Here is a 16,085-nt window from a genome sequence, read left to right on the forward strand (position 1 = left end):
CAGAAGTGTTGGTAGGGAAGAGAAATCAGGAACCACACCAGGTTTTGAAAATATTCTTTTTATGTTAAACAGTACAGGGAGGCCTTGAACCGTATTTAAAAAGCAAATCAATAGATCTGGAGATTTCCAGAAATAACAATTCACTCATAAAGGCCATAAAAAGGCTTTCCCAGGGATCTTGGTGGCATCGAGGGCCCTTAAAACATCCTGAGAGGTCTAAATGTGGCCCTAGATCTGCACTTAATGGACTCTGGTCATTGTCCCCCCATCCCACTTTCCTCCGATCTCTGTTCTTTTGCGCCATCTAGCCTGTTGAAGAGTTCTGGAAACCCTGAAAATAAGGATGAATTTGGTTTGATTCCAAGTGTAACTGTGGATCCTTTGCTGCACGAATGGTAAATGTACTCTCAGCTTTAAGCTTGCTCCTCCCACAATCACTCTCTTGGATGTGCAGAAGCTCTCTGGGCAGTGAATCCAATTTGCAACAGAGATTTCAACAAAGAGAGATACAGAACAGCTGTGGCAGGAGCAGCCATAAAACTGAGGGTGGATTGGCCATCTGTGTGGCAATGGATAACTGGTCACTTATGTGGTTTGTTAGTTTTGATGAAGGTGGTCTTTTGGGGACTCAAAATCAGTTGAGTTTTTATAAAAAAGCAATTGACCCAATTGCAAGGCCTGTGAGGCATTTTGGGGAAATATAATGTATACCAAGGTGTGCACCTACTGTATATTTTAAAATGTTTTTTTGTGTGCCTTCAAATCATTTCCAATTTATATTGACCAAAAGGCAAACCTATCAAAGGATTTTTTGAGCAAGATTTCTTCAGGGAGGTTTGCCATGGCTTTCATCTGAGGTTGAGAGTGTGTGACTTGCTCAAGGCCACCAGTGAGTTTCCAGGACTAAGCAGAGATTCAGATCCTGGTCTTTCAAGATCATAGTCCATCATTCAAACCCACTACACCACAGAGGTTTCCAGAATTTTAAAATGCAAATAGAGAAAATGTCCGCAGTTAAAAAGTGTGCCACAGCCATGCTTAGTCATTGGGGAGAAGCATGCATAAATTAGATAAAATGAGAAGAAAATGTATACATCAGGAAAATGTGTAAAAGGCATACAAAAAGCTCCCAAAATCTTGCAACCCAGTGTGAAAGAAGGATGGGAAGAAAATGCAGGTAGGATTCAGAATACAACAAAATGGGAACTGAAAGATGTTCATACCTTTATTTGGAAGCTTCTGTGACATATTGCTTGGCCCTAATAGAGGCCCGGATGCATATTTTGGAGTTTTAAATCTATTCTCGTGCATCTCAGACTCTGAGGATTGGACAGGGGAATATTATTAACATATAAATTATCTTAACAGAAACTCTAAAGAGCTAACCATAGTATTTCATAGAGCTTGGGGGAAATGCCAGTAAACAGCAAAAGGTCACAATTTGCTTAAAAAGCAATCTCCTCTCTTTTCTCTCACTGCAGAATGGAAAATACATTGATGGCAGGAGGGTTAACACCGCCTGCTTGAATTGCCAAGGACAGGGTTTTGCTTAATTAATATTAATTAGTCTCCTTTCTAGTTTTCTCACCACAGCTTTAGATTGCTTTTCATTCCTTCTCTCCCTGTCGCTCTTTTTTTACTACAGTATTCTTATTTTTTGCAAGATTGAAAATCCTTTTTAATCATTGCTGCCAAAGCACTATGCCTGTTGGCAGTAACTAAACATGACCCTGGATAGAGACAGGTGGCACTGTGTGCTCCAGCAACTGGCAAGAGTAAGCAGAGCCAGAGTTAATATGTAACACTGTTTTGTCTCTTATTGGAGGAGGTTCATTCCCACAGGACACTGGAATGACACAGATATCAGTAGTGTACTTGTTACTTTTAACCATAACATCCAGATTTTTAAAAAAAAGAATGAAGACACACACACACAGCACAACACCAGAGGATACACCGTGACATCGGAATGAGAACAATGTGCCATAGTAAGAGCAATTTTTAAAAAATTAACTCTGAGTTGTCTCCAGGTATTTAAGCAGCCATTCTTTTTGATTTTGTGGCCAATTTGTTTTTAACTTGCCTTAAATTTCCCTTTACTATTGTCCAAGCGGTCCACCCCGTTGGTCCGCCTCCTATCTCCTATTCCATCTTTTCTACTGAACACCTGTTGATAGGTGACATGAGATGCTATTATTTTTGTGGTGATTAAGGGAAAGTGATCAGAGCATGAAAGTGAATCCAGTCTGTCACAAGAGGGACCAGCTCTTTTGCCTCTAGCTGTGTGTGGAAGTGCGGACGGTAGTATTTTACAGGCTTGGACAAAAGTCTGGTTGTTTTTGAATTTTGCTCCTGTATGCAAGTGGTTCTCTTCACGGGTTTGTCATGCTGCAACAAATTCTACGGGATATGTACATTGATCCAGAACTACTGGCTGAATTGAATGAAGAACAGAAGCATGTCCTCTTCTATAAGATGAGGGAAGAGCAGGTTAGGAGATGGAGGGAGAACGAGGAAAGAGCCAAAGAAGAAGAAGCAGTGCTGAAGAAAACCATGAGACTCAAGCAGAGTAAGATTTCACAGTTTTTATTTGATCATGACTGCTAATTTCTATAGGACTTTGCAAATATTATGTTGTTTGCCCTGTGAAGTAAATCTCAGAGAAGGTGAAAGCTAAGACTTGTCCAAGGTAATCTTCTGAATACACTGGTCTTAAACTGAGGCTGCTTAAACTGAGGCCCGGAAGCACTCTGGCTGATGAGGCACAATGGCTCCAATCCAGAGAATGTTAGAATGGGAATTAAGTTATCTGTGACAAATGTCTCCTATTTCGGTAGGCTTAATTGTGGCTCCCTCCATTGTGAGGCATGCAGGCTCATTATTTGCTTATAATGCTAGACATGTACAACAAGTAGAAATGACATGTAGAGAGCTACTGAAGAATAACAGTCTAAAATACTGGGAATGGACTGGAGTGAGTTTGGAAGCTAATTTCCTTCCTCTCTTAAAAGGGTAATAAATGCCTTCTCTTTACTGATAACATGATTTATTCATTAATATGTGGAAATACAGCCCTTACCTGATAGTAACTTTAGCCATGGCCATGAAATTATCAATTGCAATAGAAAGGCTGGGCACCAGGACACACAGGTATTGAATCCTATTCTTAATCCCAACTAGAGTTGCTCTTTTGAATCAATAGGAATTCCGTAAGTGTGTGAATGTGTGTCTGTGTGCCTTCAAGTCACCTGTTAACTTATGCTAGTGTCATAGATTTCCTCAGGTTTTCTTAGGCAAGGAATACTCAGAAACTATTTTTCCAGTTCTTTTCTCTGAAATATAGTCCATAGAACCTGGTATTCAGTGTCAGTCTCCCATCCAAGTCCTAGTCAATGCTGGCCCAGCTTAGCTTTCAAGATCAAATGGGCTCTGGTGCCTTTACTGTATTTTGGCCACATACCTCCAGTTAGAGTGGGCATATTGAATCAATGGTTGAATTGTGTGTCACCAGTAATTGAACAGTCAGTTGCATAAATACCCACTCACCATTCAGCAATTGATTCAAAGGGCCTACTCTAGTTGAGAGTAACTACTGAGATTCAGTTCATCAGGATTTGTTCACATAGAAGTACATTAATCAACATATTAATGTGAAGAGGTGGGGAAATCAAGAAATGTAGGCATAGCCCATAGAGATCAGCACATGCCTTATTCACATTGGGATTAGAAGATTTTACCATATTTTATCCCTCTTTCTGTGCCCCACTTTTAAAAAACACACTGTGAAGGGTATTTGCTGTTCAGCAGCATTCTTGCTTTTTTGTAATCCTTCCACTACTCTTGAATAAAGGCTTGTTCAGTTTGATTGATCTGTAGTGTTGGTAGTGTTGGTGGGGGAAGGGTGTGTGTGCAGCACTAAGGATGTAGCTCTGTTCCCTGTAGCAAAACAACATTAAGAGGATGAAGATTGTCTTGCGGTGAAGATGAACTTAATGCACGCTAACACCCGAAAATGTAACTGCAACATTTTTATATAGTCATTTGTCACACTTTTGACAGCTGCATTTCCATATATAAATTATACATTAAACCTATTCTGCTTTTTAGTGCACAGAATTGTTTTCTGGGTAATTAATTTTCTAGTTTACAAAGAATGATGAAAAAGGGGAGAAAATGATCAGAGGAAGCTCTACCCTGTCTGTCTTTCTGTCTCTGAGTGCACACAACTCACCTATGCTCAACATTTTATGGATGTTTACTTCTTCCAAATGACTTGCCCATGTCTCTAGCTGTAAGTCTTTTGGTTAAAAAATCCCCCACAAAACATCAGGGGAGGGTGATTGGAAAATATGGTCTCCATCCTGCATAAAAGAGGATGACAATGTTTTTAATCTCAAATGGCGACAAAGTCACTCTAATACATTATGAACTGAGTTGGTACCTTGGGGAAGGGGGGGATCATATTTGCCAGAGTAACTGTGTTGTTACATCAACTCAATGGGATAGTTGCAAAGTTTATGTGGATGGCTTGGCGTGGACAAGATAGGCTACACAAAGTGGGAAGGGGTTTCTGTGTGTTGTACAGATGTCTTATAACAGTGTAGTATAGTGGTTACATTGTTGCTCTAAGGCACAGTGTGCAAGGTCCAGAGCCTACAGAGTTGTACCAACCAATGTTTGGTTCCTCTAGAGCTTCAGAGGTCCACTGCTGCACCATTGTAGCTGCCATTTTGAGTGACTGGAAGTGACATGTGCCACTTTTGGGCTTATTTTGTACTATTCTGTTTCTTTTCTGGGTCCACTGTGGGGAGTGTCTCAAAACAGAATGCAGGGGCTCTGCAAATGGGCTTTGGATATTAAAAATGTTCACACCAGGACGATTGGCAGAGCCATTGAGGGAGTGTGGGGTTATGATACCCTCCATGATGAGACCAGTATTTTCAAATGGAAGCATGGTCTAACAGACCAAGCTGAGGCACATGATGGGGAGTGGAGTCAGTATATAAGATGGTACACCCCACATCCTGCTTCTTTTGGATGATGCAGCCCACCCTCCTGTCCTAAATGCAGTATGAACTTTGTTGGTCGCTTTGGGGCCGGGTAGGAATTTTCTCCCCTTTTCCCAGGTTTTTTTTTTTTTTTTTTTTGCCTACCCCATACTGTATAAAGGAACTGGATATCGGCTAAGGGTGGCTGATAAATAGGTTTCACTGGCCCATATGGGGTTAAAGAATTGTTTGGTATGCACCATTGGCGCCCCTTTGTGGTGAAAGATTAGGCTATTGTTCAGCTTGTACACATCAAGGGACGTGGAGTTGTGAGAGAACCTGCCTTTGAGGTAGACATGGGGGTTTTGCTCTACCTTACAAATTCGTGGGGGTTTGGGGGAGAGTGCCTTATGTTTACCTTCCTAGGACTGGACTGAGGATGCAATCCGAATCATCAGATTTACCTCGGGGTTCGGTGTTTGTGCCCAAAGGGAAGGCTGAAGAGGAGGTCTAGGATTGACACCTGGCTTCAGCTGGTCCCGCACCAGGCTTTCACTTTAATCATTCTCTCACAGTTTGACGTTTAAGGTTTAAGTTCAAGTGCTTAGCTTAAATAGGATGTAGGTCAAATAAATGGCCCTTTATTCATCTAATTTACGTGTCTGGTCTCTTTATTTCATGGTGGGGTATCAATGTGCACGGGGGGGGGGGGGAGGTGGCGGAGGCGGAATGGACTAAAATAAAAACGGCCAATATGCTTTCCTCCTGTGGACTAAATATTAATGTATGGGTCCAAGGATCCCATTCAGTCATGACTTCTATTCTCTTGATGAATTTACATTAGTCATTATCCCTGAGCCTAACTTACCTCCCACCTTCATTATGAATCTAAAAGGGAGTGTGAGTGAGACTGGAAAAATCATGTATTTATTATTATGTATTTATTATAGTGAACCCTTGGTATCTGCTGGGGTTCAGTTCCAGAACCCTTCATGGATACTCAAATCTATTCTATGTGCATTTTTATTCTTTGCTGGCTGTTATGTACATTGTGTTACTGAGCCATCATAGATTAACCCCACAGATGGATTTTTCATTCTCACTCAACTCCTAGGTGAAGCTGGAAAATGATCTCTAATAAGAAGAATGAATATAAATACTATGCTGAAGTCTAACTGAAGAGTGGTAGGATGAGGCTTTGGGTTCTCCCAAGGGCTAACCATGTTAGTCTTGCTGCAGCAAAATAAAGTCCATATTTGTTTTAGAACAAACCTTCCTGGAATATAGCTGCTTCCATCAGATGCATGGTGTACAATATTATTTGGATTTTAGGAAAGTAGACATGGTTGGTAGTGGGATTGTAGACAGTGAAGTCGGTGGAAACTGAATGTAGAAATTATTGTTAGTGTCAATCAATCCAGAAATGTACATGGCATTATGTAGTTTGTCTTCAAGTCATTTCTGACTTATGATGACCCTAAGGTGAACCTATTACAGAGTTTTCCGGTCAGGTTTCTTTAGAGGAGGGTTGCCATTTCCTTCCTCTGAGGTTGAGAAATTGTGACTTGCCCAAGATCAACCAGGAGGTTTTCATGGCTGAGCGGGGATTCAAACCCTAGTCTCCAGAGTCATAGTTCAACATTCAAACCACCACACCATTCTGGAATTGCAGACCTAGCCAATATATTTTATCTTCTGAATCTGCAATTTTTAATCCTCTTTCCTCCCCCTCCCCTGTCCACATTGGAAGGATGAATCTTACATCAAACAAAGGAATTATTATTTCCAGTAGCTTATTTCATTCCGTTTATAAAGTATTTCCCTAGAAAGGGAGGATGGTTTCTCTCTGCTCTTTGTTGCTCTGGAATTTCTTCAGATCACTCACCTCAGCTCATTTCATAACCTTGGGCTTATTTTTGTGCTTTTGCTTCATCAAGAGAATTTTTATTTGCTTCTTAAAGAATGCAGTTTACAAAAGAATAATGCATGCCTCAAACAAACAGCCTTGCTGTGTGATCAAAGCAGCTTTGCAGGCTCAGGCAATGTGGTGGAACAAGAGGGCTCTGAAATGGCACAAGCGATGTTTAATTTGTTAGAAATTCAGCACAGCCACATAATGGATATTTAATGTTGTATTAAATAGAAACCCCTCCCTCCTCAGCCCAATACAAAAGGTAGAGCATTTGCGTCCTTGTACCGAGTGGCAAATAATTCTTGTGCACTTTTCTGCATACTGTTATATGTGTCAAGACAAGGCTAAATCTTTGATGGGTGTTGTTCTCTACCTCAGGAGTCATCCAGATCAGCAGTTAAAAGCTGGGGCACAGCATGCAGAAGCTTGTTGTTGTTGTGTGCCTTCAACTCATTTCTGACTTATGGTGATCCTACCTAAGGCAAACCTATCATGGAGTTTATTAACAAGATTGGTGCAGATGGAGTTTGCCATTGTGTTCCCCTGAGACTGAGAGCATGTGACCTGCCCAAGGTTACCCAGTGGGTTTCATGGCCAAGCTGGGAATCAAACTCTCCTGAATCACAGTCCAACACTCAAACTGTCAGGACCATGTGGCACACTTGGCCTGGAAATGACATGGATGTGGCCACTAGGTGGAACTGGAGAAGAGGTAATTACAGTTCAAGTGGCAGGCTTGCATGAGTTAGCATTTGGAAGCTGTGCATCATGGGACATCTGATGTAACATGTACAGCAGGTGAAGTCAGTCAAGGGGTGCATCATGGGATATGGTATGATGCAACCTGCACTGGGGATGAAACCAACAAGGTTTCATTGGTGGCAAGACATCACATGACTTCACAGAAGACCACCTATAAAAGGGAGAGGGTGATTATCTCTGTCGTTGGGTTGTTGTGATCGGTGACTGGGGAAGCACTTTGTCTAATTATATATAGAGCTGTGAGTATCCAGATGGCTATTTGGTACTCTGTGCGATCCTGTAAATAGTTTGGAACAAGTGAATTAAAGCCCTCTTGTTTGAGTGAGAGCCTTGCGGTCCAGCAGTGTTTATTTCTGCAAGCCAGGAGCTCAACCTGAAGCCTGCGTGGGAGGAATTTTTTACTTCTCTGCCTTAAGCCTTTGCAGACGTCTCTCTAAGAGCCTTCTTGTGGCATCCTGTCTGCGTGGATCAACTTTGCACGTGGTTGTAGTGGACACAGCACGTCTCTCTTCACCCCAACACAAACCGCTATACCTCAAGAAAGTCTGACTGGCCAAAGGTCATCCAGTAGGTTTCCATGGCTGAGCAGGGATTTGAACTGTGGTCTCTGAGATCTGTAGTCCAATATCCAAACCACTAGACCATACTGGCTCTCCAAGATATTCCCCCATTAATCAGGGAAATGCTGGCTCTTATGAGTTCTTGATATACCAATCCAGAGGCCTCATACTACCTACCAACCACATGGGCTGGTGTTGCAGATGCCAATTTCATTCAGTGTCTGAAGATGACTTTGGGACAGATTACACCTTCTATTGGTGCATTACATACCTCACTGCTCAACAGTCTGCCTTCCTAAGATAGCTGGGATCGTCTCAGGAGTGGTGCTTGAGTCCCTGCAGCTAGTAATACTGGGGGATTTCAAGCCCACTTATTGAAGGCTGTCAGGCTAGATCCCATACTTGGACACCAGGGGTTCTCATTTAAACTCAGAAACCTTTTCACAATTGGTTACTTGAGCAGGGTTGGAAGTTTCAGTTAATCACTTGTGTAGAGGAAACAGGATTAACTTTGCTGCCTAACGCTTGGCTCTCCTGTCATACATAAATGTTGTTTCTTTTACTTAAGAGCTCAAGGATTAAATGAGATTTATGGTAACTTAGGTGTCTTAGCTTGCACTCTTGCTAAGATCAGCTCTTTGCAGAGCTGTGAGGATAGTTTACTGTCTACGCTTATGATGAAGGGAGGGTTTCATGAATGATCCAGATATTTCTGAATAGGAAGGAAACAGTTCATTTGCTTGATTTGCTCTGCACCTGCTGTACCTAGGGATGTGTTTAGTGTACTCTGAAGGATTGCATAAAAAGGGAGGAAATAGATTACTAAAAATGGAGACAGGCACATAAGGTGGGGTGGTAGTGGTTTACTGTCTTTGCTCATCAGGATTCTCAGTACAACAGCAGACAAGACCTGGGGAGTGGAGAGGTGGTGTCACAGTGGTCTATCAGGATAAAATTCCCCTGATCAGGTGCCCTAACCTTCAGTCTGCAGATGAAGGATTTTAGTTAAAAATGATTGGCTGGGACAGATTACACCTTCTATTGTTTTCCTTTACATACCATACTGCTCAGCAGTCTGCCTTCCTAAGATAGCTGGGATGGTCTCAGGGGTGGTGCTTGAGTCCCTGTATCTGGTAATACTGGGGGATTTCAAGCTGAGGCTATCCTGTCAGGAGTGACTCAGGTCTTGGCATCTGCCATGACAACCATAGGTCTGTCCCAAGTGGTATCTGGCCCCACTCATGCTGCTCGGCACACTCTGGACCTTGTTTTCAGTATAGGGAGGAAATGATAGCGATCTGGGAATGGAGTTTTCTACTGTTCCATTGTCATGAACAGATAACATCTTGGTGCAGCTTAGGAATTTATTGCACACCATATAAGGCGACTTACTATCATGCTGGCTTATGCCCCATCTGTTAAAGGAAAAAGGGATTCTATCATGTAATGTATGGGTGGTAAACCTTTCCCATTTCACTTATTTTTCAGTGACTGAATGAAGAAGCTACAGTTAGTTAATGATACCTACTCTCCCCTAGCTTTTTAGTTGTAATCTGTCACAATAGTTGTAAATGAAAAGAAAGTAATGGAACTGTTTATTTCTCATAATGAGAGATGCTTTGCAAGTTATATAGTAGACTATAATATTCATTCCTCAGAAACTCAAAAACAACCTTTGTTGAATTCTTAGCGAATTTCAGTTTAATTTCAGACAGATGTCAGAAAAAAAATACTAACCTAAATAATTTTATTTTCCCCTTGTCCTATGACATACTCCTTCTAATTGAGTTCGGGCAACAGGCTACCTTTTAATTAATGCCATACACCTTGTGAAATGTTGATGTGGTATTAGAAGCATAAAGTTGTAGATGAGAATACTCATTTGAATACACATGGTAAGATGCACCCCATTTAAGGAAATGCAGTGCATACAGATTCTGTCTCCTTGAATTTCCAAGTTAGTGGATCTATCAATTGCCACTCTTTTGGGTCTTCCTGCTAAAAGTGAAAAAACCAGGTTCAATAATTGCTTGCATGTTATATTCAAAGGCTGATGACAGAACCACTACCACCAATAGAGTAGTAACATTTTCCTTGCTTGATGTTTAAGTAAAGACTATTGATCAAGGCCATAAGTACAACCTCAGTACTTGTTCACAGGTTGCAATCAGAACTGGCAGCCTTCCCACTCAACACCATATAAAGCTACTAGGTCTAAATGTGTTTAATGTTGCATATACACATAACAACCACTCTAAAATCAATGTGCAGGAGGTACTTACTTCTTTGACATTTATTTTGCAGGGCAGGTGGACCTGTGTGCCAGAATTGTGGAATCCAGATTATAGTCTGAATGTGTCATTAATTACCTATCTAGGTATTTACTTGTCTTTGTTGTGTTTGTGTTAATCAGATAGTGCATTCCTCCATCAATGACAAATTTGCAAATTTCCTGATTCTAAAAAAAAACCCAACCTTCAAATGTGGAGTGGTGCTAATGTACAAACCATGATCAAAGCACCTTTGCTGAAACAAAAATAATATTGTTAGGAGGTGGGAGATCTTGAAGAATTTTGCAGCATCTGGCTGTGTCCCATTCAATCACTTAAAAGGTGTAGTCTGCTTGAGAGAACATCTTTCATCAACTTTTCCATTATAGCCACATGGCACCATTTCAGATCACACATCCATTAGAATATGAAACCGCGAGGGACTGTGCCTCAGATTTATTTCTAGCCAATTTGCTGTTCCCTGTCACTCCAGAAACTGTCCTTTTGGATCCCCATAATTTTATGCATTTACATTTCTTTTAAAAAATGGTAGATGGATTTGCCATCGCTGTCTACCATCTAGCAAGTTGTATGGTGGTTTGCATGGTGAATGTAGTTTTCTTAACTATTGGCAAAAGCAATTTTAGGAACATCAGAAGCTGTTTTATTCTTGGCCAGACTTTTTATCCTATTAGCCCAATATCATCATCTAGTTTGACTCATATCAGCTTTCCAGTTCCCTGGTAAAATAACAACTGTAGAGTTAACAGCAGGAAAGTAAAGAATACTCATGAATTTTCTCAACCTCAATGAAAAAGGGTGCCTCTGAGATACCCATCAATTAAATAGTCAACTACTGTGAGGTTTTCTGAATTTTATTAAAAATCATCAAAAATGCATAACAACTCTTGTACTCTTTCCTAGAAAACTTTTAGCACTGTTAGTTCTTGCTTGAGAAAATGCAGTAAGTGAAGATTTACATCCCTAGGTAACATAGTCTTGACAGTAACCCCAGTGCTCATACCAAATAGAATTTATAGAGACCACAGACACAATATTGAGATAAAACTGAAACAATTTTTCTTCTTTGACAACAGCCTACTTCTCTATTGCCACCTAATGATAATCCGTATATAGATGTAGCACCACAAAGAACATTTGCTAGCAGAAACTGTTTGATTGGATATATCAGGGATTCAAACTAGGACATTGTGCATACAGCACATATGGTCTTCCCTAAGGTATGTTCCTTCCCTATTGTTTGTTTTGATTCTCCTGACAGTGATCACAGCCCAGTATTCATCACATTAATTTTTCTCACCCTTCTTCCAAAGATCTCAGGAAGACCCATAAGAGAGTATCTTTCTTCTGCTTTTATGGTGATTTGATCTTGTATATGAGACTGGGAGACAGTTCAAGGTTCAGTGCACTTCATTTTTGACCAGGGTATGCCACATCCTTCCAGTTCGGTTTGTATGCCCTGTTCACAGTACTGCAGAAACTGAAAGGCAGAAACAACAATTTCGGTAGAAATCTATGGGAGGTTTCTGCTATTTGATTGAACTATGAGAGTTCAAATGTAAAAAATTTAAAAATCCTGAGGCTGAATAGAATGTTCAGATAAGTTCTGTGTACTTTTAAAACAGAATCTGAAGGGATTCCACATTTCACATTCAGGTCTGCTGTGGTACTAACATTGTCTGCATCAGTGCTGTCCTTTTCCTTCTTGAGGTATATATATATATATATATATATTTATTTCTGAAGATTGTCAGTCACTTTTCTATAGCTGTCGTTCGGATGAGACAGATGGTCAGGAAGGAGCACCACAGGACCACGGCAACCACACACTGCATCCCCAATGCCAGGCCCTGCTGCAGTCCCAAGGGAGCAAGGAACAGAAAATATAAGCTGCTTTCAAGGCTGAGTTTGGGCCACCTTAGGCATCCCAGAAGTAACACTGGCATGGCTTCCGCACAGGTTGGGGATATGTACCATCTAAATGACAAACACCCCAAGCCACATGGAAGCCAACTTTTTAAGCCTATCTGTTTCGGGCCGTTGTGTGCCTTCAAGTAATTTACAGCAACCCTAAGGCAGGGTTTTCTTGACAAGTTACTTCACAGGGAGGGGGTTGACATTGCCTTCCTCTGAAGCTGAGAGAGTGTGACTTTCCCAAGGTCTCCCAGTGGGTTTCCATGGCTGCAGAGGGATTTGAACCCTGATCTCCAGAATCATAGTCCAAATCTCAAACCACTACATCATACTGGCTAGATTGCAAATCATAGGCAATAAAACCAACAATTAAAACATGTCTGCATTTTAAAAAAATCATTTAAAATTGGCCACAGTTTAGAATCAGCAACAATAAAATACTGATAGAATATCAGCCTCAACTCAGCCATCCATCCAGTGATACTGTTTTTAAATGCCGTCCCTAAATAAAGATGCTTTAATTTGCTTGGGAAAATAGTACAAGCATGCACCCTTATATATTTCATGCAGCAGTGTTTTCTGTAGAGTGGACCAGAAAGGCCATGTTCTGTAACCTTCTAATTTCAGGCAAGCTGGCCATGTGAAGGATAGATTTAGCTATTAATCTGTCTTTTATCTTTTTGTCTTAGGTATTCTTTCCTATAAAATAGAAAAGCTACAACTGTCGATATGGTTAGAGTGGTGAACTGGGATCAGGGAGATCTAAGTTGAAGCTCCCACAAGCCACAACATTCACTGCATGACTCTGAGCCAATCACTCTCTCTCTCAGCTTGACCTGGCTTATTATTAAGGCAAAGCAAGGAAGGACAGAGCAGTCTATTCTTTTTAGCTCTTGTAAGAGGCAAGCTGAAATACAAACACAACTATAAACACTTACATACGTACAACTGCAAACTGCAAAAGGAATTATTTTAAAAAAAAGTGAAATGGTGAGAGAAGAACATATCTTTCTCTGGTCCATGCCCTAGTGGTATCACGACGATTTCTGTAACATCCTTCTGGCTGGGCTTCCTCTTTCTCACCTCCATCCTTTAATTTCTGTCCAGCATTCAGCTGCACACATTATCACATCTGCCCACCGCTCTGACCATATCTCTCCTTTGTTGGCATCCCTTCACTGGCTCCCACTCCTTTTCCATATTCAGTATAAGCTTCTGCTGTTGACGTTTAAAGCCCTCCATGGGTTGGCCCCTCCTTATTTATCAGACCTTCTTTCTCCTCACATTCCCACTCGGGCCCTCCGTTCTGGTAGTTAAGGTCGGCTCTTTCATTCCAGGATTCTCTCTGCCCCATTGCAGATTCGCCCCTTTTCACTTGCTGCCCCTCACTCCTGGAACCTTCTTCCCCTGCGAGCAAGTGCCATCACTTCTTTAACCAGCTTCAAAATGGAGTTGAAGACCACCCTGTTCAGAGAAGCGTTCCCAGGCATTGGGTGATTATCATTTGCTATTTGATGTTCTTTTGTTGCCTGTTTTATCGTACCATTTCCTGTATTCCTATGTATTTTATATGTATTATCCTATTATTTCTTAGATTGTACACCATAGGCAGGTTTACTCTTATGTACAGCGCTGTGCAAATCTACAGCACTATATTGATAATAATAATAATAATAATAATAATAATAATAATAATAATAATAGCAGCAACCTGGCACTGCTTTCAGCCCCATGCTCCCAAAAAAGTCAGGCCCAGAAGCAGAAAGCAAAAAACAAACAAACAAACAAAACAAACAACACCCCCCCCCTTACCTCTTGGACCTGCTCACATCTAATCACTAATGATGGGCCATCCTTAGAACTGATCATCCAATGAGCATCTGGATCCTGTTTAGGAGTTGTGATGACCAACTGAAGCCCCAAATGGCCCAACCAAGTCCTTGCTTGCTCAGTTGGGGTGGAAAGGATTTTTGTTTCATGTATTTTCCTGTCTTTATTGATTGGCTCAATAATCTATATTTCTTGTTGAAAGAAGAGACAATAACAACAACAAAAAACCTGCACAACCTCAAGCAATACTGAGTACATTGATATACATCATTATTGTGGAAATGACTCTTAAGAGATAGGATCAGCGAGATTTAATCCACACTCTCTATGAAAAAGGAATATTTAAGCAGGTAATATATCAATTGTATTTATAGCAGATTGTTCTATTTAACTGAGAGAGTCCAATACAGATTTAGAAGAGATATTTGCCAGCCGAACCAATCAGAAATGAAGGGCAAACACTCCAACTGGTTTTAAAGCTAAAACCTATAATAATATAGGAGTCCAATTGTTTAGCCTTTTAGTCTTTGTTTCTTTATAAGGTAGACCAGCATTTCGGCATACCTCCATGCTGTAAGAAGAGAGTCCAATGATTCCTCTTGAATGAGGGTTGGGGTCATGATGCTGGAGTGTGAGCAGTTACCCACTTGGCATTCAAGAGTAAGCCAGCCAACTGTGATACCCATCCAATCCCAATAACTACCAGTGCCCTTCCCCTCTCACATATTGAAGGGGCTTAGCTTGGTTCAATACTGGGACCTAAATATCTATCCATTTGACATTTAGGTGTTAACCCTTTTAAAGGTAAGCGAAAATATGCAGATATGAAAGTTAAATTTGTTAGAGTTCAGCTTTCATCAGCAGAGCAGCAAAAACATGGGTCAGACTATCTTTTAATTTGCTTTCCTAAAGAATAAAGACTAACTCAAAAAATGACAAACATGTAGTTTGTGGTTTAAAAAACCAACAATAATGGCCTTAACAAATAAATAAATACATAACAAAACTAAAACCTAATCTAACTGGAGTTAATATAGCAGGAAGAAAGCTGTTAATCATACTCAGAGGAGGAATGTTACTGACTGGAGAATGAGAGGTGATAGTTTAGATTGTTCAGAGAGTCACTTAAACTGCCAGATAGAATGAGAGAGGGGGAAGGTAGGAAGTCCCTGTCTAGCTAAGGAGGGAAAATAGAATGCAATATATAATTCTTCCAACATGTAGGGATTCCAGGCTCTAGTGGACCTTTGGGGAATATGGGCCTGAACAGAGAGGCCAAAATAAAGCTGCTTCAGGTCACTTTGGAGGTATGCTGTTTCAATGATGCATGCATCCTAAGAGGCCGGAAGCTGCACCAAAGCCATGCTCTAGTCCTAAGGACTGGAGTGCAGCTTGGGCACAGCTTCTGGCCTCTTAGGATGTATGCATCATTTGAAACAGCATATCTCCAAAGTGACTTGAAGCAGCTTTATTTTCACCTGTTTGTTTGGGCCCTATTTTATCAGGGGGGATCAGCTGCTTATTGTACTGAATTCCCCTTCTTGCCAATTTAATTGTATGGCTCTCTGAATCTTTCAGAGCAGAAGTGGAAATTGTGGGGACCAGGGCCAATTCCCATCCACCCTCAGCTTCACAGAAAACCCCTCTCCACCGCAAACTGAAATACCACATTTTCCCTCATTAGTCTCACTCAAAATGGAAAGTGACATCATGCCCTATGCCCACCTCTATCCCAGGAGGAAAGGACAAAGTATGCAGAGTTTACAGCACTTTGTCCTTGCACATGTCATTGATTTCTCTCACACAAAGAACAGGTAAATAGTCAGCA

At 41.0% G+C, this 16,085-nt stretch overlaps 1 protein-coding gene across 2 annotated transcripts in view; it reads left to right on the plus strand.

Moving 5' to 3' along the window:
- Nucleotides 1-1,852: 1,852 nt before the first annotated feature.
- The window catches only part of SH2D4B (SH2 domain containing 4B), a 133,220-nt gene continuing 118,987 nt past the window's right edge, over nucleotides 1,853-16,085 (plus strand). The window contains exon 1 of one of the 2 annotated variants that reach the window (XM_042460889.1): nucleotides 1,853-2,569. In XM_042460889.1, coding sequence (XP_042316823.1) covers nucleotides 2,386-2,569 — 184 coding nt within the window. In that variant the 5' untranslated portion in view covers nucleotides 1,853-2,385. The remainder of the gene's footprint in view (nucleotides 2,570-16,085) is intronic. The other variant, XM_042460890.1, reaches the window with a different exon arrangement.

Source organism: Sceloporus undulatus, chromosome 3 (assembly GCF_019175285.1).
Source record: "Sceloporus undulatus isolate JIND9_A2432 ecotype Alabama chromosome 3, SceUnd_v1.1, whole genome shotgun sequence".
Classification (NCBI taxonomy): domain Eukaryota; kingdom Metazoa; phylum Chordata; class Lepidosauria; order Squamata; family Phrynosomatidae; genus Sceloporus; species Sceloporus undulatus.